This window comes from Suricata suricatta, chromosome 14, assembly GCF_006229205.1.
Source record: "Suricata suricatta isolate VVHF042 chromosome 14, meerkat_22Aug2017_6uvM2_HiC, whole genome shotgun sequence".
Taxonomy (NCBI): Eukaryota; Metazoa; Chordata; class Mammalia; order Carnivora; family Herpestidae; genus Suricata; species Suricata suricatta.
Window position 1 is genome coordinate 82,093,675 of NC_043713.1, and position 21,481 is coordinate 82,115,155.

The 21,481-nt window shown below is 50.4% G+C and overlaps 1 protein-coding gene across 5 annotated transcripts in view; it reads right to left on the reverse strand.

Moving 5' to 3' along the window:
• Positions 1–1,538: 1,538 nt before the first annotated feature.
• CAMKK2 (calcium/calmodulin dependent protein kinase kinase 2) overlaps positions 1,539–21,481 on the reverse strand; it is a 42,904-nt gene continuing 22,961 nt past the window's right edge. Inside the window, exons 8-17 of one of the 5 annotated variants that reach the window (XM_029922825.1) lie at positions 18,913–18,934; positions 18,675–18,763; positions 17,366–17,565; positions 16,663–16,716; positions 14,542–14,615; positions 14,359–14,446; positions 13,103–13,231; positions 7,925–8,025; positions 7,399–7,441; positions 1,539–4,298 (exon numbers count right to left, since the gene is read on the reverse strand). In XM_029922825.1, the coding sequence (XP_029778685.1) occupies positions 4,227–4,298; positions 7,399–7,441; positions 7,925–8,025; positions 13,103–13,231; positions 14,359–14,446; positions 14,542–14,615; positions 16,663–16,716; positions 17,366–17,565; positions 18,675–18,763; positions 18,913–18,934 (872 nt within the window). In that variant the 3' untranslated portion in view covers positions 1,539–4,226. Of the gene's footprint in view, positions 4,603–7,398; positions 7,442–7,924; positions 8,026–13,102; positions 13,232–14,358; positions 14,447–14,541; positions 14,616–16,662; positions 16,717–17,365; positions 17,566–18,674; positions 18,764–18,912; positions 18,935–21,481 lie in introns of all 5 variants that reach the window. The other 4 variants (XM_029922824.1, XM_029922826.1, XM_029922827.1 and 1 more) reach the window with 4 other exon arrangements.

A 21,481-nucleotide genomic window follows, 5' to 3' on the forward strand; every position in this document is an offset into this window, starting at 1 on the left:
ACCCGTGCATGTGTTTTTTTACATAAATTGTGGTACTACACTAAGGTGCACACAATTTCAGGTACCGGGAACATGGCTTATCCTCTCCCCTTCCCATTTGCTTTCCAGAAGTCTCCAACCACAAACAGCACCACCTACACCTACCTTGTTTGAAATGTTAATGAAGTTATTTCTAGCTTGGCCTTCACACCGACTTAATTCTGCAGGGAGTCTTTGGGAGCTCCTTAAAGAAAGCTGCTTGTCCCTCCCCACATCACGAATTCATTTCCCAGTACTGAAGGGAACATTTATTTTAGAAGCGCCTGCTTCTGCTGCATAAGACCTGGGCTTTTCTTGCGTTAGGGGGGAATAAAAGTTTACCAAACCCCTTTGAATAAAAAGCTCGGGTTTGTGCTGCCTCTTTGGGAAAAAATGCCCACCTGAACACATGGATCAAATGGAGCTGGAATTTTAAGGGATGGCTTTTCATCTTGCAGGCTAAGAACTGAGTTACTGGAGTGGGGGCCACTTCTCAGATGGAACGCCACAGCCAGCTGGGGTGGAGGGTGGGGGACGGATTGCTTATTTTAACTCACCAGGCATCCTGGAGTTAGCCATACTCCCACATGCTGGCACTCCCTGGTGGTGCTGCTGAACCTTGCACCCATGGGTGGGCTTCCAGGAGTCTCAGGAACCCTTAAAACTCTGCAAAAAGTTGCACCTGTGTGCATTGTTTTTAGCTTTCGTCAGAGCCTCAGTAGGGGGGGTCTTTGAATGGGAACACCTGCTCTTAAAGGCCTGTATTCCAATAATCACAGTTCTGCCACAACAGAACAGGAAGCTTTCAGACGTCATCTGCCATCCCTTCATAACAGAAAACCGAGGTTCACTGCCAGTAAAGCAGTGCCCTGGGCTTGCTTCATGTTTGGAGTGCAGGGAACCCCCAGCCTCTAGTCTGGAGGAAGCATCTGTTCTAAAACAGTCTCTAGATGCCATGAAAATCGGCAATTGTCCGGGTTCTGTAGAACACTGAATTTGCTAACAAGGTCAGAGCTCTTGGACATCAGACATAAGTAACTTTTCTGAGCCTCAGTTTACTGGGGGATGATCCATAAAATGGGCTAAATACCTACCTCATGGAGTGATGTGTCCTGTAACCTGCCTGCTCACAGGACGTGTTCCATGTGCAATTAATGCGGCTCCCAGGACTGCTGCTCTGGTTCGTCTCCACCAGGAGAATCTAACCTGCTAGAGCAGTACATCTCAGACTTCGGTGTGCACCGGGTCACCCGGGGATCTTGTTTACGGGGGGCCTGGGAATGTGCATTCCCAACGTACTCTCAGGAGATGCGGACGCTCCTGGTCCAGGGACCACACTTTCAGTAGTGAGGTAGTAGGACACAGTCACATTGGGCATGAATAATGTAATGCTGAACACATTAGCCCTGACTTGGGCATTTGATGTCACAGCCTAAGGAAGGAAAACACCCATGAAGACAGATGTCCTTAGAGACCTCTGTAAACAAGGGCCTACAAAAATATCCCCAAAAGGCCCAGGCTTTGCACCATTTTTCTGTTTATTTCAAGTTTACAGAGAAGCTTAAACATCTGTGGAAAAAACACCAAAGGCTTATTTTTCTCTTAAGTTCATGTACTTTTTAAGTGATAAATACACAGTATTTAACTTTGTACACCTGATAAAAAGAAAATGCATAGTAGAAAGGATCAGGAATAAAACAGAAGCATCGGGCATTAAATCAAACACAGAATAGAAAACAGCAGTCCCACAGAACTTGGCCCTTAAAGCTGTGAAGACAATGGGAACCGGCGACCTTGAAACATTCCCTAGCACCTTGGAAGCAAGTGGAGGTCATGGTTCTTCCCCACCCAGCAATGCAAAGCTCCCCTTTGGAAGATGAGTAAGAGCAATAGGTTGAGCCTATGGGTCTAAACGCTCAGGTATCTGCTTCCTCGCTCCAGAGGGGCTTTTAGGATGGGAGCCCTAACTCACAGGAAAGGCCAGACCCTGGGAAGCCAGCCTCTCCAGCCCCCAGAGCCAACAAGGGGCTAGCTAAAGCTTTCTGGGAGTCCCCAGTAAGCCCATGGAAGAGATGGGGGATGTGGAGGAGGGCAGAAGGAGGAGCAAGAACTTGTGCAGGCCGCAGGTTGCTTATACCAAATTGGTCCCCCAGCAATGGAAAAAACTGATGGAGCATCCTTTGGCTCACCTGGAAAAGCTGCCCGTGGCAGCTTCTCCTCTTTCCCAACAGAGCCAGCTTCGAAAAAAATCACTGTTTGTGCCCCACGAGAATGGTAGTTCTACCGCTTTATGGTAGGCCCTCTGCTTATATTTTCTGGGGGTAGTGATTCCTTCCCACAGCTTTCTTTGGTGATTCTTTGAAAAAAAAAAGTTATGAATATGGGCCTCCCACCCACCTCAACAGCCAGAATTACACATAGGAGGAAATCCGACACGGGGAGTTTCGTGGTGGAAGAAACGGTCTTGCCTGATGGAGCTGTGTAAACACAGAAGTTCTAGAATGCAGAAGCTCCACATGCTGCCCGCCCTCCCCAGGCGGGCCACTCGGCCAGGCCAGCGTCCACACAGACAGGCTGGGACTAAGGAGACGTTGACTTTACTGCAAAGCGCTTATTGCAAACTAACCAGACCCTATCTGCTCCCAGAAGGGGTGCTGCCCATATATATAAACACAAGCGCAGGAATGCAAGAGGAAGTACCAGGTTACAAAGAAGAAAGTAAGCAGGACAGACACCCCTTCATCTGACAGGTGTCCTTTGCTCTTAGAAACCAGCCTTCCCTAATTCTGTACTGTTTGTGAGACAGCAAGAAAAGTCTGGCTAAATAAATGACAGTCAAGAGCTTACGAAGATGTGTGGAAGCCAAGAACACTCAGGTTCCACTGGGCAAGGCCAGGAACAAGGCCTTGCTTCAGTGTCTCTCTGCAAAAAGTCCTCCTACCAGTAATGATCAGACAGAAACCACAGAAAAGCACGGCCTCTGAGCCCAGTTACTGATGCTCTTTCCCCCAAGCCAGAGTCCACAAAGCACTGGGAATTTCCCAGGGCAAAGGCCTTCCAGTCTTCTTCCCCCATGAACTTCACACTCACCCGTGTGTGGCTCTGGAAAAAGTTGCACTTGAACAGCAATGAAAGTTCCCAGTATCAGTTGGAAGCCAAAAAGGTAAACCTCTGTCTGGACTTCTAGCTACAAAACAAAACTCCCGGTGCCAAGCCCGGGTCCCCCTGGACCCTGAGGACTGCACTGGGTTTCAACAATCTTCTCTAAAAGGGTGCCCCCAAGTTATTGGGTAGATCCTAACAGAGCTTTGCCTGTAAGGATGAGAATCATAGTATTTCCTGACTGGACCCCAGAAACGAAGTGTTTCACAGACTCAGACTACAACAATCAGCTAGTATTTAAGAAAACAGAATCTCGGTGTCTCTAGAATACACAGGTTACAAACAAGGTAAATTGCTAATATACAGGCAGAGGCTCTAACTCGGATCTAACATGCCTGAAGCCGGGGAGCGAATCCTGGAAGCTCGAAATGACCCCTGAACTACTCTAGAGTTCAGTCTTGTTAGAGAACTGGAAATATTTTGTTTACTCTTAAGCCATGTAATGTACATGGAAGTGTAGGATTTCACCCTGAAGTTTTTTTAATTTAACAAGAGATTTACCAGAGCTCAGTTAACTAGTTCAGGAACCTGCTGCGAGTGACCATCAGTCTTTTAGGTGGACCCTCTCCCCCATCCCCAAACAACCAAGAAATGCCCTTCTAGGGGTGGAAAATCCCCCTTTGCGAAGCAATTAAGCTTCAAGCCCTTTCCCTTCACCTGACTACAATTCTACCCATTAAAAAAAATTTAGACTTTCTTACAAATAAGTTACATCAAAGCTCCCTGCAGCTACTGAGGGCTGTCCTCACCCTGACTCCGTGAGTCCACAGTCCTGGAAGGTGCCACTGGCTTGGAGTTTGGGGGTTTTAGGGTTTGCAGGAGGAATTACACCCTCTCTTCCTCTCTCTTTCAAATGCAGCAACTAACTCTGTGGTCTCAGCCCATACCACCAGAGTTTTCTGCAGTTTTTCATGATTTCCAAACCCCACACACATTCACTTGGTATATCTGACATGGTTCTGAGTTCACAATGAAGGATTTTTGGCATAAAAACGTTTTAAAAAGCAATTGTCCCAAAATGCATGTGGCTTTGGGTCTGCAACTCCTCACACCTGCCCATTCAGCCAGCCAGCGGCCAAGGTCGATGTCATGGAGTCAAGTCTTTTTTTTTTTGTCCCCTTTAAAACAACAAAGGAAAAAAAAAGAACACCACCAGAGATGCCGGTCAAGGCTCTACACACGTGCTGGGTTTCCGTAGGACATGCTGCTATGGAAACGCAGGGTGCAGCCTGCATGCGAGGTCGCGGGTCCGGGCAGCTACTCCATCGCCTGGTCGGGCCGCAGAGGATGCATGCGTGCGCGGGGGCCGGGGGCCGGGGCCCCCCAACTCTCGGCGCGGGGACCGCCTTTCACAAGAGCACTTCCTCCTCCCCCATGGGGGGCGGGTCGGGGCCCCGGAGGCTGTCTTCGCTGCCTTGCTTCCTGCTCACCGAACAGAAAACCCACGTTAAGGCAGGGCTGCCGCCACCTGAATGAGCGTGTCCCACGTTCCCACACCACCTGGAACGTCACTGCCTGAGCATTTCCTTCTAGATACTCTCCCCTTTTCTTGCCTTTATAAAAGTTTCTAAGGAGACCTTGTATCCCCCTCTGTGAATGGAAAAGCAGCAGCATTTGCCAAAAATCTGAAAGAACTATAAAAACAGATGCGAGCCTATCCCTAGAACACCTCAAATCATCCCACAGTGAGTAGTGTGCCGCCAGATTTGGGGCCTGTTTGTGGGTGGGGGCGTGGTTAGAGATCTTGATGGGATCCCCACCCCACCCTTCTTTCTTTAGGCTAAGATTGAAGAATCTTCAGTCATCTGAAGGTGAGTTTCTTGCAGACAGCAAGCAGGACAACCTGGATATGTCTGGAAATGGTGATCAAGAGAACTAGTCCCCCCTGCCCTGCACATAGGCCCTCCTAAGAGACATCTTGGATGGAGAGTAGGTCCTGCCTCTTGGTGATATGAGCAGAAGAGACCAAGGAGGTGGGAGGAAAGGTGCCCCTGTGTCCCTGAGAGGCCATATCCTGAAGTTAGACCTGCCTGGGGGACAGACAGAACTGTCACGGGAGCTGGGAAGGAAAATCCCTGAGAAGCCTGAATCCCTTGCCACCAGCAAGAGACGATGACCCCATCTAAGGGAAGCCACTGGGCTTGTCACACAGGACTACCTAACATCTGCTGTATGTCCCTGGCCAGAAGGGAAACTGTCCCTGCACAAGGGAAGAGAAAGTGTGATGTGTGTACACTCCCAGGAAGAAACACCACTTTGTTAAAAAGCAGGCTCTCTGGTTTTTATGCTTCTGCCACAGAAGATGGGGGTCAAATCTAGAGGGAGAAAGTGGTAACTAGATGTCAAATCAGGTCCTCGACTTCTGCCCTAGCAGCACCTGCTTGGACCAGCTGGCTTTTAGTGCAGATGGTTGGCCGCAGGCCTTGCGCCCCAGGCCTCCAACACCTGAATAAGCCTCAGGAACTCCGAGTGCTGGGTCATTTAGACAATCGAAGCATCCCACCAGCAGGCTGAGGGCAAGACCAGGTGATCCCCAGGTGTTTCTGGGACTGCAGGTGAAGGAATAAAGGGGTAGTAAAACCCTCTGGTCCAATCTCAGGCTGTTGGTATCTTGTGATTTTGAGTTCACTGAAAATAAGAAACAAATGACAGATGTGCACACAGGGGGCAAACCCTAAAACCTAAAACTTGAGGGTGAGAAGAAAAAGGCCTGGCTGGCTCAGTCCGTAGAGCATGCAACTCTTGATCTCAGGGTTGTGAGTTCAAGCCCCACATTGGCATAAACCCTACTTAAAAAAAAAAAAAAAAAAAAAGGCCTGCCTGCCCATTTGTCTTCCACTCTCTGTCACCCTGGGAGGCTCAAAGAGTAGGTGGGGCCACCCTGTCATCTGGCAGCAGAGAACTAGGGACCAACCATAAACAGTCCACTACATGACTAGACAAGCCCTTGACTCCTGTGACACGGGTGGCCAGTCATTCCATCTCCCAAGTTAAACACAAATGGCTGCTGCTTGCACATGAATGGTCAGCATTCACTCTGAGAGCCAACGTGGAAACAATGTCCATCACCTAATGAATGGATGAGTAAAATGTGGCCTGTGCACACGGAACTAGAATTTGACCATAAAATGGAATGAAGCCCTGACACCTGCTGAACCTTGAAAAATGATGCCAAGAGAGAGAAGCCAGACACAAAAGGTCACATATTGTACGATTCCACTGATGTGAAATGTCTAGAATAGGCAACTCCATAGAAACAGAGAGTATTTAGCATTGGCTGGGAATGGGGAGCTGGTGGGAATAGCTAAGAGTGCAGGGTTTCTTCCCAGCTCATGAAAATGTTCTCAAATTGACTGTAGTGTTGGTTGTACAACCCTGTGAATATATTAAAAACTACTGAATCATACACTCAAAGTGGGTGAAATGTGTACTGTATGAATTATATCTCAATAAAGCTGCTCTTAAAACACAGAAATGGCTTTCCAGTTATTGCCTGGAGCTCCCAGTTGAGGATGAGGCAGTGAGTGGAGCTCAAGGGAAAGAACACGGAAATTTCTCTCTTGCCACAGGCACTAACTAGCAGGATAAGAGGCAGTAGGGGTGCTGAGTGTATAGCATCTCAGCTCACAGGGACAAAAATTGTCATCTTCCCTGGGAGGTAGGGTAATGCTTACAAGGCTCTGTGTTTAGAAGACGGATGACCAAAGGGAAAAGGTTTGGATCCACACAAGGGACAGAGGACTCTCACACTGATTTGAGGCAGAGGCTGGAAGAGGTATTATTTTCGAGGTCCTAAGCCATCAGAGAAGAAAGGGGAGATGCTGGACAGCCCCAGAGCACAGCATGCCTGACCTATGCTCTGACCACATGGACCCAGAGCAGGGACAGCCACGGGACCCTGCGACGCAGCTTCAATGCCATTGACGTGCACTGAGCATACGTGGGTACCAGACTGGGTCATGAGACCTGGGTGAATTCACAGGCATTCCGGGTGGAGCGCCATGCACCCGCAGCCCCGCCCCCATGCACGACCCGCCGTCAGATCCAAGCCCCTGGATGACCCTTGATTTTATCCTAGGTCCCGAGGCCCAAGGTGAGCCTGGGCACAGCAGCCCAAGCTAGAAGGAGCCTCCGCCTGGGTGGGGGTGCCCCACGCTCTGCAGCTGCCCCCGCCCCCAGGCTCCGGCAGAGGCTACAGCGCAGGCAGGCAGGCATTACCTTGGGCTCAGACAGGGGCTCACACTCCCTGGTTGGTTTTTTGCTGGAATGGCCAGAGGGGAGGGAAAAGGGAAGTGAGAAGGGACAGGGGATCTATGAGATGCCTGTCCCCCACCCCAGAGACACTCAGACCTCAGGCAAGCTTCACAGAGCTGCTGCCAGGGGGATTTTGAGCAGGGCACCTATGCTGTGACACACGGGGTCATATGAGAGACAGGCCTTGCTCATCCACCACCGGGCTGACAATCCCCCCATCAAGCATGCATGCTTCTGGGCCGCAAAAATGCTTTCTGATTGTCGAGGTCCCCCAGTTAAAGTGCAAGTCTCCCTAAGAAAGGTAAAAACTCCAGTGTGGGTTAGCAGTCAGCAAGGGGAGGGGAGCTGAGCTTGGGGTGGGGCAAATCCAAACCCGGCAGCATGCCTGGAAGGTCTGGTCTGAGTCGCTCCAGGGATGGGCCCAGGCAGAGTGCGCTGGGCAGGGCTGCCCTCCGGCCCCCTACCACACAGGAAGGCAGGTGATACTCACGTGAGCAGGTTCCCAGGCGCTGACAATGAGCGCTCCTCCCGCCGGCTGCCCTCAAACGGGTTCCCGAAGGAGCGTTTCCGTATCATGGTCTTCACCAGGATCTGAAGGAGAGAAGAGAAAGCTAGGCCACCTGCGGGAGACTCCAGGCAACATCCTCCTTGTGCCACCCCCAGGTGCTATCTCCCTCTTCCCTTCTCTCCCAGAGCTTGTGGCTGGTGACCGGCCTTTGAAACACCCTGGCTGGCATCCCTCCCACCCAGGACATAAAAGCCAAAGCCATCACCAAATCTGACTAGTCCTCACCCAAAACCATTCATGGCTCTCTGGCTGTCAGTAAGATAAGGTCCAAACTCCTTGGTCTGACATTCTCCTGTCTTAATCGGTCTTGGTCTACCAGAGCCCCAGGGAGACCCTGTGCTCCAGAGGCGCTGGCCTGCACCATCCGTCCTCCTCCTCATAGTGTCCCTACATCTGACACCATTTGTCTCACCTGAGCCATCGCTGCATGTGCCCTCCTGGCCCATCAACCTGTCTCATCTTCGATTCTGGGCCTTTATTTTCAGTGAAAGCTGTCGATGACCACCCTGACAAGAAACCCAACTATGTTCTCCAGGTCAAATTAACAGGAGCTGCGTTTTTATTTCAATATAATTCACACAGTAGGAAGTTCACTATTTTAAAGTGTACAGTTCAAGGGGCACCTGGGGGGCTCAAGCCATTAAGTGTCCGACTTTGGCTCAGGTCATGATCTCACGGTTCGTTGGTTCGAGTCCCGCTTTGGGCTCTGAGCTGACGGTTCAGAGCCTGGAGCCTGCTTAGGATTGTCTCCCTCGCTCTTTGCCCCTCCCCTGCTCGCACTCTGTCTCTCTCCCTCTAAGATAAATAAACATTAACAAAAATTACAGTTCAATGGTTTCTAGTATATTCACATCACCACCAACTTCAGAACATTTCCTTCACCCCAAGAAAATGACATCACCCACACCCCATTTCCCCTCCCCCAGGCCCCTGGCAACCACGGATCTGAGTTCTGTCTCTGTGGACCAGTCTATTCTGGACATCTCACACAAGTGCAACCACACAGTGCGTCTGGCTTACCAGACTGAGCATCATGCTTTCAAGGTTCACCCTGTTGCAGCCTGTATCTGCTTCACCCCTCGTCACTGCCGAAGAACATTCCTTTGTACTAATAGGCCACGTTCTGTTTACCCATTCATCCATGGGTGGACATGTGGGCCATTTCCACCTTTCCGCTATTGTGAATAATGCTGCTATGAACATCTGGCCACACGTTTTTGTGCGCAGACACGTTTTCCACACAAAATGCTTCCATTTCTCTTGGGTACAGATGCAGGACTGGAATTCTTGGATTGTGTTATGACCATGTTTACATTCTGAGGAACTGCCAGGCTGGTTTCTACGGGGTTACACCACCGCACATGCCCACTGGCACCATGCAAGGGTACCAATTTCTCCGGCAGCTGCAGTTTAGTGGAGGACGGGAAACACCCGACCAGGTCTAAGTTGCTGAAGAAGCATCCCAGGGCGCCAGGCGGTGTGGCGTGAGGGCGACGGAGCCGGGAGGTACCAAACGTCCATCCACGTCTGAGAGGCGGTGAGGGCAGGCTTGCTCACTGCCAGCAGCGGGAATTTGCTCGTGTGCCCCTGCACCCACTCTAACACAGACTGGGCCCCCTGCCTGGTTGGCAAACACCTGCCTGAGAGGAGCTCTCGGGAAAAGGTACCGTCCCTCCTCACATCCCACGACCCTGGCTCAGCTTCCCTCCTCTGCCTCCCAGTCTTCCGGCTCACCCCTACTGATCTGTCCCATCCTTTCCAAAACCCAGATCAGATTCCCTCACTCCCTGAATTAAAATCTTTCACCCATACAACTTTGGAACTTATACTGTTGCTGGCCAGAGAGCCAAGGAAGGTTCTGGAGCAAGGGAGCGAATTAGTCATTTCTGGTGATGCTTTTGGCTGCTGGATCCTGTGAAGGGATTTTCAAGGCAAAGACTTCAGCCCCTGAAAGCCTCTCACCTCCACCCCTTCAAGCAGAACATGGTTTCTCTTCAAGCTGTTTTATGTGCTGGACTCTTTTTGTGTAAGTGCTGCTAAGAAGGAATCTATTTTAAAAAAACAAAAACAACACTGATTTACCAAGAGGTGGAAACTCCCAGCATCTGAAAAATGGATACACAAAATGTGGCCTATCCACACTAAGGCGTATTCTTCGGCCACGGGAAGGAATGGCGTGCTACAAGCTGGGTGAACCTCAAGCACACAAGGCTGAGCAAAAGAAGCCAGACACGGAAGACCACGTCCTGTGTGATTCCACTGATATGAAATGCTCGCGAAAGGCATATCCAGAGAGACAGAAAACCAGCTGGGGGTCGCTAGGGGCCCGGAGGAGGGGAGAACAGAGTAACTGTTAACAGGTACAGGGTTTCTTTGGTGGGGGAATGAAAACGTTTCAGGACCACAGAGGTCATGGTTGCCCAACACTGTAAGTGTACTAAATGTTACTTTACTGTTCATTTTTAAATGGTTAATTCTAGGGATGCCTGGGTGACTCAGTCAGTTAAGCATCCGACTTCAGCTCAGGTCATGATCTCGTGGTTCGTGGGTTTGGGCTTGTGCTGGGCTCTGTGCTGACAGCTAGCTCAGAGCCTGGAGCCTGTCTTCAGATTCTGTGTCTTGCTCTCTCTCTGACCCTCCCCTGCTCGTGCTCTCTCTCAAAAATAAATTTAAAAAAAATTTTTTTTTAAATAAATAAAATGGCTAATTTTATGTTACATGAATGCTATGCTGTTAAAGAAAAGGAAGGGGCGTCTGGGTGGCTCAGTTGGTTAAGCATCCAACTTCAGCTCAGGTCATGATCTCATGGTCTGTGGGTTCGAGCCCCATGTCAGGCTCTGTGCTGACAGCTCAGAGCCTGGAGCCTGCTTTGGATTCTGTGTCTCCCTCTCTCTCCCTCCCTCCCCTACTCCTGCTATCTTTCTCTTTGTCTCAATAATAAATAAACATATAAAAAATACTTTAAAAAAGAAAAGGAAACCACGGACTTAGAAAATGAAGGCCATGCCCTGCAGCAAGACACTCATGCTCCCTCCCTTGGGTCTGTGTTCTGTGGCTGTTGGAACATACCAGTCCCTTCCTTCTGTGCCTCTGCAAGGGTTGGTCCCTTGGTGAGACCATGCGCCCCGCCCCTCTCTGTGGCCTTGTCAGAGCAGCCAACCTTCCCAGCCCTCAGGACCCAGCAGAAGGGGCTTCTCTGTGCACCATCCACTCTGGCTTCTCTGCCCTGGCCTGTCACCACGTGAGGGCACAGCAGGGCCAGTTTTCCCACTCCGTCTTTCTAACGAGGCCAGAAGCCCCATGAGGGCCAGTGCTGTGCTCTGTTCATCTCTGTAACCCTGTGCTTGGAACATACCGGGTGCCAGGAGGGGACCTGGCCCTCCCCACTGCAGCCCCTGCCCTCGGATGGCTACGGTAGCCCTCACTTCCTCCCTGGTGCCTACAGTCCATTTACCAAGTGGGATCTTTCCAAGGCCAACTCTGATGGTCCTACGCCCTTGACTCAAATCCTGCAGGTGCTCCCTACACCTCATGGGACTAAGGTTTAAATCTTGGCTGTGGCCTCAAAGCTTGTGGGGGCTGGCCCCACCTCCTGCCCAGACTCATGTCACTGTCCCCCGCACCTTCCTTGCCCTGATTCAGTGGCCCTGGCTTTCTAAAGCTTCTTGTGGGCCTAGCTGCCTCCCACCAGAGGATCACCATGTCTGCTCTTCCCTCTGCCCTCGGCCCAGTTAACACTCTGCCATCTTCTCAGCACACACCTGCTTCTTCCAGGAGGCCTTTTCCAACCCATCACACTGGTCACATCCCCCTCTTAGGGCTACACATGCCCCGTTAGGGGTACACCTTGCATCCCCATTACAGTATACATTTATCTGCTGGCTGTTTGCCCAGCATCTGCCTCTCCAGGATGGCAGATGCACCATGTTGGTTTTACTCATCACTGTAACCCCTGCTCCCAGACCCCTAGGGTCAGACATCCTCTCCCAAGAATGTCTCGAGCCTGGGACAGAAATAACCCGTGGTGGGCACTGGGATTCGACGCCGGCTGCCTCCCCCTCTGCGGGCACAGGACGTGGGTAGATGAGAAAGAGTGAGTGTGGGTGAGTTTTACCAGTGAAGATCATGCAGAGGCCCCAGGTCGGGGAGGAGAAGGAAGATGTGAATGGATGCCCCTCCCAGTGGCAGGTTTTGGAAGAAGGAGAGAGTGTGTGGAGAAGCAGGAGGGAGAAGTGCAAAGCTGGGAGAAAAGGAGCCAGGCTTTGGCTCCAACAGGGGCAGTTACTTGAGGCCACTGGTGTCTTTGTAAAGTCTCAGCAGGCCCCACCCAGAGCCCAGGGCCCTGCCTGCCTGCTGGGGCCAGTATTGGCCAAACACACCCCAGGGCTTTCAAGGTGGCCTAGTGGGGTGGATTCTGCCCTTGGGACTGCTGCCCCGACCCCAAGCCCTTGAGGATACTGGTCTCCCTCTTGGAGACGGAAGCCCCCCTGGGCAGGAGTTTGGCAAATGGGTGATTCCCAGAGTCTCCGAGGTTAAGCCTGAGGACTCCACATTCTGGCTTGTTTTTCCTGGGTCAGGACCCAAATGTAAGGCCATAAAAGGGGCCCAGTAGCTCCTGAGCATATGAATTTGGAGCTCCTGCCCCTCGCCCTGGTAGATGTCCACGCAGACGTGAGATGAGCTAAGCTGTCCACTCTGGGGACTGAAGGGCCAGCCAGATGGGACTCCCACCTTGGAGACCTCAGCTCTGACTCCCACCCTGGCACCTGCCCTGGTCCCCCTCCTGCACCACCTGACATGCTCTGAAAGCAGGAATCGGAAGGGGCAGTACGATCTGTGGCGAGGAGTACCCCCTCTGCACACTAACATCGGACCTGTTGGGAGACAGAACTAAAGCTACAAGATGCAGGGGCCTCCTGGCCTGATCTGTGTGTGACCAAGGCTGAGAGGCTGGTGGCTGTGGGTGAGGGACAGACCCAGCCATCCCCTGACTCTCAGGCCCCATATCTGCTTCTGAGATGCCCGCCTGTGTCCCGGCCTGTGCTCGCCGGCCTGCCTCAGGCTGTCCCTGTGCTGGATCACTGGTTCGTCCCGCCTTACCACGGTCGCCAGGCTGGGAATGTGTTTGACCGAATTCTCGACCTCCTCTTCGGTCACCTCGACCAGCGTGCAGTTCTCGTCCTCCGATGGCAACGGCTCCGCCCCGTGCCTCGTGACCCAGGGGTGCAGCTTCAACGAATGACAGGAGGGGTGAGGGACGGGCGGCCGGCTCCCAGAGGCAGGAGAGCACAACCAAGGCCCTGCCAGCAAGCGGAGCCAGGGAGGGAGCGCGGGAGGGCAGAGGTGGTGGCCTGAGGTCAGGCATGCAAGAGAGCTGGCGAGCCAGGCAGAGCGTGAGGGTGAGCGAGATGCGAGGAAACGTGGAAAAGACAGAGAAACAGAGAATGGGAAGGAGCCACGAGGCCGGGATGTGCACCAGACCACATTCTCCAGCTGGCCCAGGTCTTAGCGGAAATGACCCAAGGAGCACCCATCACCCCTCAACAACTCTCCCTGCTGCCCGGAAGGCTCTGTTCAGAGCAGGCAGATCCTCCACATTTCACAGAAGGGGAAAAACAGGCTTGGGGAGGCACAGTGAGGCCACTCAGAAGGATACAGTCAGGAGAAGACCCAGGCAGGGGTCTTTCCCATCGCACTACCCACCGCTGGGGATCTAAACCCTTATCTGTAACCATCTGGCCTCCCTCTCTTCAAATGCTAGTTAGCGAGATGCCTCGGAGTTCCTGAAGGAAACCTCTAGATTTCTTAAAGAGTCAGACATGTGCATGTGGCATTGGCCAGGGTATACAGGGTGCACAGGGGCCTCTCCTAACAGTGCTTTCTACAAAAGGGTGGAGTTCAGCAGGTCCTGGAGGAGGTGTCAGATTGCTCACTAATTTCCTCTCACCCTCACGGAGATTCCTCAAAGGGACAGGCAGGGTCAAGGAAAGGACCCAGGCCTTCGGCAGCTGGGGTGTGGAGCACACAGGCCCCAGTCTGGTCAGGTCCAGGGACAGTGGATGCCATCAGCCCAAGCCAATCGGAGTGAGCACTGGCTGCCCACTGGCAGCAGATCCCAATTCCACAATCACAGTGAACGTAAGTCCAAGCCCTCCTCCCACACCCTGCCACCGCCAGCACCCAGCAGCCCAGACACTGAGGGCATGGGAGGGCAGCGGTGCCAAGGAGGGTGCAGCGCTGTGGATGGAGGGGCGTGGGGCCCGGCCGCGGTAGGGTTGAGCCAAACAATTCCAAGCAGAGGACATAGGCCAGACCCCTGGTGCACGTCCCATGGCAGAGCAGTGGCCCCCAAGTACCTTAATTTCTGGCACCACAATCCTTGATTCTGGGTTCTTGTCCAACATGCGGGTTATCAGGTCCTTCAAGTCCTCAGCTATGTCAGGCCTGGGGGTGGAAGACACATTAAGGGTGGGAAACATACACAGGACCACCAAGGGCTTGGCAAGGAGGGGGACTTGAGACAGACAGGCAATACTCACTGATCTGGAAATTCCAGGGCCTGACTCTTGATCTTACTGTGTAAACACATGATCCGCTCATCCATAAACGGGCACTACAAAGAGAGGCCAGGGACAGAGTAGTCATCACTGGCTGGCACATCAGTCCTGCAATGGGTGCCCCGTGCTGGCATCACTTCACGTGGGTTACAGTAGAGAAATAAATGTCCCTACAGTAGCCCAGTCTAGCAAGGAAGCACTTCCTATGCCCCCAAGTTCTAGAAGAACCAGGAATGCCCTTCCCAATCCCACTGCAGCTGTGCTTTACTTTACCTGCTCACACAGAAGCAAATGCTCCTCTCCACCCACTTGCCAGGAAAACAATACTACTACTAAGAACAATTCATAAGAGGTAGCAGCAACAGCAGTGATTTGTGCCTGCTTAACCTGGGTCAGGCCCCTGTACGGAGGTTCCTCAGAACCAACAGTTCATTGGCTGTTCCTCTGCCTGGAATGTTCTTCCCACCAACATCTACATGGTTCATTTTCTCCCATCATTCAGGTGTCTGACCAAAGGTCACCTTCTCAGGGAGGCCTTCCTGAGCTCCTGCCTAGAGCAGACCATCCCCCTTGATGCCATGTGATTTCTCATCAGAGCACCTACGCCTGACATTATAGTACATTTGTATTTGTTTACTGTTTAATTCTTGCACTAAGAACGTCAGCTCCAAAAGGGCAGGGATTTCTGTATGGTTCTGCTTCCTGCTCATTCTCCAGTGCCCAGGAACATCCCTGGTGCAAAGCAGGGTTTTGATAAATATCTGTCGAGTTAATGAATACTTGAATTATTTCTGGTGACCCTCTCAGAGCCTTAAGAAACAATAAATATTCTTCTCATTTTACAGAAGAGAAAAACAGAAGCTCACAGAGCTGACATGTCCGAGGCAGTGCAAAGCTGAGACTTAGTCCAGACTGGGCTGACTCTGAAGCCTGTTCATGCACCACCTTCCAGGTGACAATCAATGCTCTCACTCAGTGGAGGACCTGACCCAGGAGGAGCTCAGGTACCATGCTGGAAAAAGAAGCCTTCATGTGGGGTGCTCAGAAGGTTGGAAAAGGTCACAAAATGGAACCTGGTCCACTCCTGTCCAAGGGAAATTATTTCATTAAAAGCAGTGACTTGAGATCAGAGTTTGAATTGCACAGGGGTATCCATTTGACAGAACTCATCATTAACCACTTAAGATCTGTACATTTCATTATATGTACATTCTACACTAAAGTGGGGGAGAACTACAAAAAAAATAGTGAGCTCTGGCTAACGACTGCATTCTGAAGCATCTGGAGGAAGTGTAGAGATCTTAGCAACTTACTCTGGAATGCGTAAAAAAAAAAAAGACAGGTTAAAGATGGACAGACATGTGATAAAGCAAGCAGAGTGAATTGTTTATGGTAGAACATAGGTGTGGCTGTGTGGGTGTTTACTGCAGTTATTTCAACTTTGCTATATGACTGAAAGTTTTCTGATCAAACACTGGTGAGGAGGACATTATAAACCATGAGATGGATCTCTTAGCTTTCCTCAATTAAAGCACAAGTTCATGGTCAGGAAAAGTCCATGCTTTTATTGCTCAAATAATTAATCTGAACTTGAGAGTTAAAAACTGAAGTTCCTAAATATCAATAACATAAAACAACAACAAAGAGACAAGACAGCACTCCCTAAATCGATAATGCCAAATGGATTTTCACTTCCATTCCAATTCTACCCCTCCAAACAACAGCTTCTGGGAACACTCTGCTGAGAAGTACATCAAAGCAGTACTGGGCTCAGGAAGAGGGCAGCTATTGATTTGTGATATGTGAGTCTCCGGTTCAGGAGTGGGGAGAGAGGCAGCACATTTGCGGTTCTTGCCCTAACTTCATCAACTATTTACCACCTCTGGAGCCTCTGCCAATCCCTCTGTTTTAACAGATAATTTTTCACAGATAGGACTATTACATACAGGCAGGTACATTTGGAAAGCCATCCTTTCCATATTCAGGTCTAAAGGTGGAAATGAAATGATATAACTTAATGAATAAGCAGTCTCCCTGAAAGGGTAACTATTAACCAGGGGACCACCAGCAACACTCAGGACAGAGGACACCCCACCAAGTTACCTGGCCAAATACAAAGCAGTACAGCGTCACACCCATGGCCCAAACATCCAAAGCCTACAAGAAAAAGAAAGCTTTGTGTAAGGGAACAAGGGACAGGGAGGAGATGTCTAATGCTTCTGCCCAGCGAAGAATCATAGCTTCCTGCCTTCTTCTAAGACACCACCACCCCTTCTTGACTCCTGATCCAGGAAGTTAAGGTGAGAATGATCCCACCCCCCTCAACCCTGGCCAATAAGAACTTCATTTCCACCAGCTATAGTGATTGGCTTAAGGATAGGCACATGACCCAGGCCTGGCCAATAAGAACACCTCTTTCCCCAGGCACAGTGATTAGTTCAAAGATGGGCATGTGACCCAGGCTGAGCCAATCAGCGCCAACCCCAAGATTTTTGCTAGGTCTCTTCCCAAAGGAAGAATGCTCTTTCAGCTGAGTCTGGTAAGCTGACAGAAAGTAGCCTGGAGCTGCAGGTGACCCACCCACTTGTGCAGGAAACCAGTTCAAGAAAATAGCTGAAAGATGGAGAGATGAATTCCTGACTGAATCCCTGTATCCGGCAGAGCTGGAAGCCACTCTTTATTTTCATGATCCAATGGATCCAGTTTAAGCCAGTGTGAGTCGGAATTTTGCCACTTAAATTTACCACATCTCAGGCAGGAATTTTGCCACTTAAATTTGCCACATCTCAGGCAGGTCTACACCTACCTTCCCAGAGAAGATCTTCCGGGTCTCTGAAAGCGACTCAGGTGCCATGAAGGCGGGTGTCCCCACGGTGTTAGAGAGAAGCGCATCACTGCCCTTGAACTCGTTGCTCACGCCAAAGTCGGCAATCTTGATGTGGCCATCTTCTCCCACCAGCAGGTTGGACGGTTTGATGTCCCGGTGGATGATCTTCTGGTAGTGTACTGGGGACAGGGTGGACACCAGATGGGAGAGGAGGCAGGAGCACCACTACGTGGCCCACAGAACTCAGAAACACTGACATGGACCCCTCTGCTCTCTTGCAGCCCCAGGCCTTTCCCAGCCTTCTCCTTCCAAATTTGCTGGACAACCATGGCTTTAAAAGATAAGGGAGAAAGAGTGTCTTTAAGGAAGTTCTCCTGTCTTCAGAAATAAGTAGTGAAACACCGACTGCCAATAATAATTAGTAACTGCCTGCTAGTCTAAGTTGTGGCTGACGATGGTGCATAGAGAGTTTTTGCTAAGCGTGGCTTGCTTCCAGCTAGAAGTCTCAAGACTTGTGACAGTCATATTTTCACTTACTAATGCCAATACTCAAGCTGCTCACCACACCAACAATGACTGGAGCAGATCCAGCAGAAGTGTGGATTGGGGACCTGCTTAACTTGTTCCTGCCTGGATGTCCACTCCATGGGAGAGAACAACCTACAGTTTGGAAAACCCAACTGCATTTCTTTGGTGATAGTGGTGACAATGATGATGACATCAATAATAAGGCCAGCAATTCCATTTGTTGAGTGCCTCGTCTGGGGCCTAGCCCTGTATGAAGTGCTTCTCATTTACTCCATTTAAATCTCATGATAATCCTACGTGATAGGCCAGGTTAAAGGACAAAATGTTTAACAACCAGAAGCAGAAAGGACACCCATCAATCTGAACTATTAATATGTACTGGCTGATTTCAACCCTGCTGAGATCCCATTTTACAGATAAGAAAACTTAGGTTCTAGGAGGTTAACAGGATCCCTATCCCAGGATTGCTGGGAGTAAGGGACAGTGCAAATAGAGGCCCTAGGAGAGCCTGGTGCCCACAGAAAGTGCCGGGGAAAATGGCCACTATCACTCGTGTTCTTAATTTTTATGGCAGAAAGAAGGGTTTCTGCTCATCAGGGCCATGGCTTTCTGCAGCTGTCCAAGACTGCATCTCAGACAATTCTAGTTCCCACCCATCTGCTCAAACTCCAGGAGGAAAATTCCACGTTCCCACTTGCCATCCGCTTGCTGGGATGCTAACCACCCCTGGATGAGAATCCTCCCACAGGGCCCTGCTTACGGTACTCTATGCCTTTGATGAGGTCCTGGAAGTAGAAACGGGCCTGGTCCTCAGAGAGTGGTTTAAGGGTGGGCACTTCCATCACGGGCCTGAAAGGTCGACACATGCATGAGAAGCAAGCCAGACACACTGGCCTTCACCCTCTCTCACCAGCAAAACCAAGCGCCACCTCACTCAAGAAGCTCCTGCACCTCAAGAAGTTTCAGGCGTCATACCCACTAGGGGTGGGGACACTCACCCTTGGTTGACCAGTTCAAACACTGTAGGGAAGAGAAGGGGGCAAATTATTACATTGGGAAACTGGAAATCCATCTTCCTCCTCCTCCTCTACCTCCCAACTGCCCATAAAAACACCAAGGAACACAGGAATGAATACTGGGGCTGGGGAAAGGAACAGTCCACTCATGGTCAAGGTCCTGCTCAGGAGGCTAGGGGTCAGAGATTTCCGATGTCCCTGGGACCCCAGCCTGGCTGTACTTCTAATCCTCAAAACTGCCAAGGACTTCCCGGCCAGGGGAAAACAAAGCAGGGAGATGGGACACAGGTGGAGCTGACCCCTGGGCTCCTTTCTTCTCTCCACTCACACCTCGGAGATTCCAGAGATACAACTGATACTAAACTACGTCCTCTTAAGTCACACCCAGGTCCCGAGCCACCTTATGCCAAAGAACAGGTCTAAGGGGACACAACCCCACATCTCTTTACTTAGACCCAAAGAAGTAGGCCTAGGGGTCTTCAGAACCCCAGGAAAGTTTTGGTTCAAGAAACAACAAGCACATGTTTCAACAACCCCTCCCACATCCTCCAAGCCGCCAGGCTGTGTCAGGCTACAGACCAAGAATGCTTGTAGATTCTTCTAACCCCTCACCCCGTGTTAGAACCGAGTTCTTCTAACTCGACACCCCGTGGTGGGCACCCTCAGACTCATCCTCGTGACTCTTGACCCAAAACAAGACTTGGGGCAAGAGATGAGGGTAGAAATTTCCTCACCACTTCAAAGGCCAACCCAACCCCTTCCTCCTAAACAGCGCCCTGCGTGGCTCCCATTCACGCACAACGTGCAAACACCTCCCACTGTGCCAGCTTCTTCCCGGTCCTGGATGTGTGCGGGGTCCCCGCTCCAAACCACCAAGTATGAGCTAAGCTGTGTTCAGGGAACGCACAAGTTGTTGATGGGCCTTTTTGTTTTGTTTTGTTGCATTTTAAAAAATGGAGGTGAAATTTCCAAAATGTAAAATTAACTATTTTTAAAGTTTACGATTCAGTGGCATTTAGTGTTCACTGTATTGAGCAACTAACTAGTGCCTCTATCTAGTTCCAGAAAATTTTCACCCCCTCAGAAAGAAACCCTGTGCCCATTAGCAGCCATTCCCCTCTCCCAGCCCCCTCCCCCACAACCACTAAATTGATTGCTATTTCTGCAGATTTGCCTTTTCTGGACATTTCATATATGTGGAATCATACACTAAGTGACCTTTTGTGACTTGGCTTTTTCACTTAATGTTCATTCACATTGTATCATGTGTCATTACTTCCTTCCTTTTTATGGCTAATATTCCACTGTGGATATGCCACATTTTGTGCTTGCAGTCATCAGCTAACGAATATTTGAGTTGCTTCCACATTTTGGCTATTGTGAATCGTGCCACTATAACATTCATATGCAAGTTCTTGGGTGGATATCTGTTTTCAGTTCTTTGGGGTATATATACCTAAGAGTAGAATCACTGGGTCATGTTGCATAGTTATTTTAATTTTGTCCTGCTTGGACAAACATAATTGGGACTTTAAGAAGTGAAAAATTCACACAGTGAATTTCAAACCCAAGTGGAAAAGGACTCTGGAGCTGTCTGTTGTTCTGAAATCATCTACCCACATTGACGTTTCTTATAGAAGAAACCAAAAGGTTGTTTCAAAGATCTCTAAGGTCTAAGGTGGTTGAGGGAAAAGAGCCAGCTCCTCAGATAAAAATAAAGCTTAGAGGTGCCAGGGTGGCCCAGTTGATTAAACATCCGACTCTTGATCTCAGCTCAGGTCTTGATCTCAGGGTTGTAAGTTCAAACCCCACGTTGGGTTCACCCTGGGTGTAAAGCCTACTTAAGAAAATAAATTTTTAAAACGGGGCACCTGGGTGGCTTAGTTGGTTAAGTGTCCAACTTTGGTTCAGGTCATGATACCATGGTTCATGAGTTTGAGCCCTGTGTTGGGCTCTGTGGCTGACAGCTCAGAGCCTGGAGCCTGCTTCAGATTCTGTGTCTCCCTCTCTCTCTGCCTCTCCCCTACTCATGTTCTGTCTCTCTCTCTCTCTCAAAAAGTTAAAAAAAAAACTTTTTAATAAAATAAAAAACAAGCTTAAAGGTTCTGACCAGAAAAGGAACTTAACTCCCTAGGGCCCTTTCCTGTCTTCAGGTTCATCAACCAGCACTGGACAAACCGAAGTTGGGGCAGATCAGCCGTGGCTTCAGGCTGTGGTTAGAAGCAAAAGCAATGGCACTGAAGGTAAGGTGTCCACAGACAGGAGCTTGGTCCCCTCAGCTCTGGCCTATCCCACCTTCGCTATGGAAGACAGAACTTTCAAGAGCTGCTTCACGAATTTCTGTGCTTCCTCCCAAGCACCATAACTTAGTTGGCCTGCAGGAAGCCAGCCTGTTGAAACAGGTCTATTTTCGGTCACTTCTGTGGCTGGGGAGTTTTTAGCCTCTAGAAACACTGACCACACTCTTTGGGGGTCAGGCCCGCAGCTGTGGGACCCTTGCTGATACCTGCACCCAGTCTCACGTGCTACCCTGTCTGTCCTCGACACATAC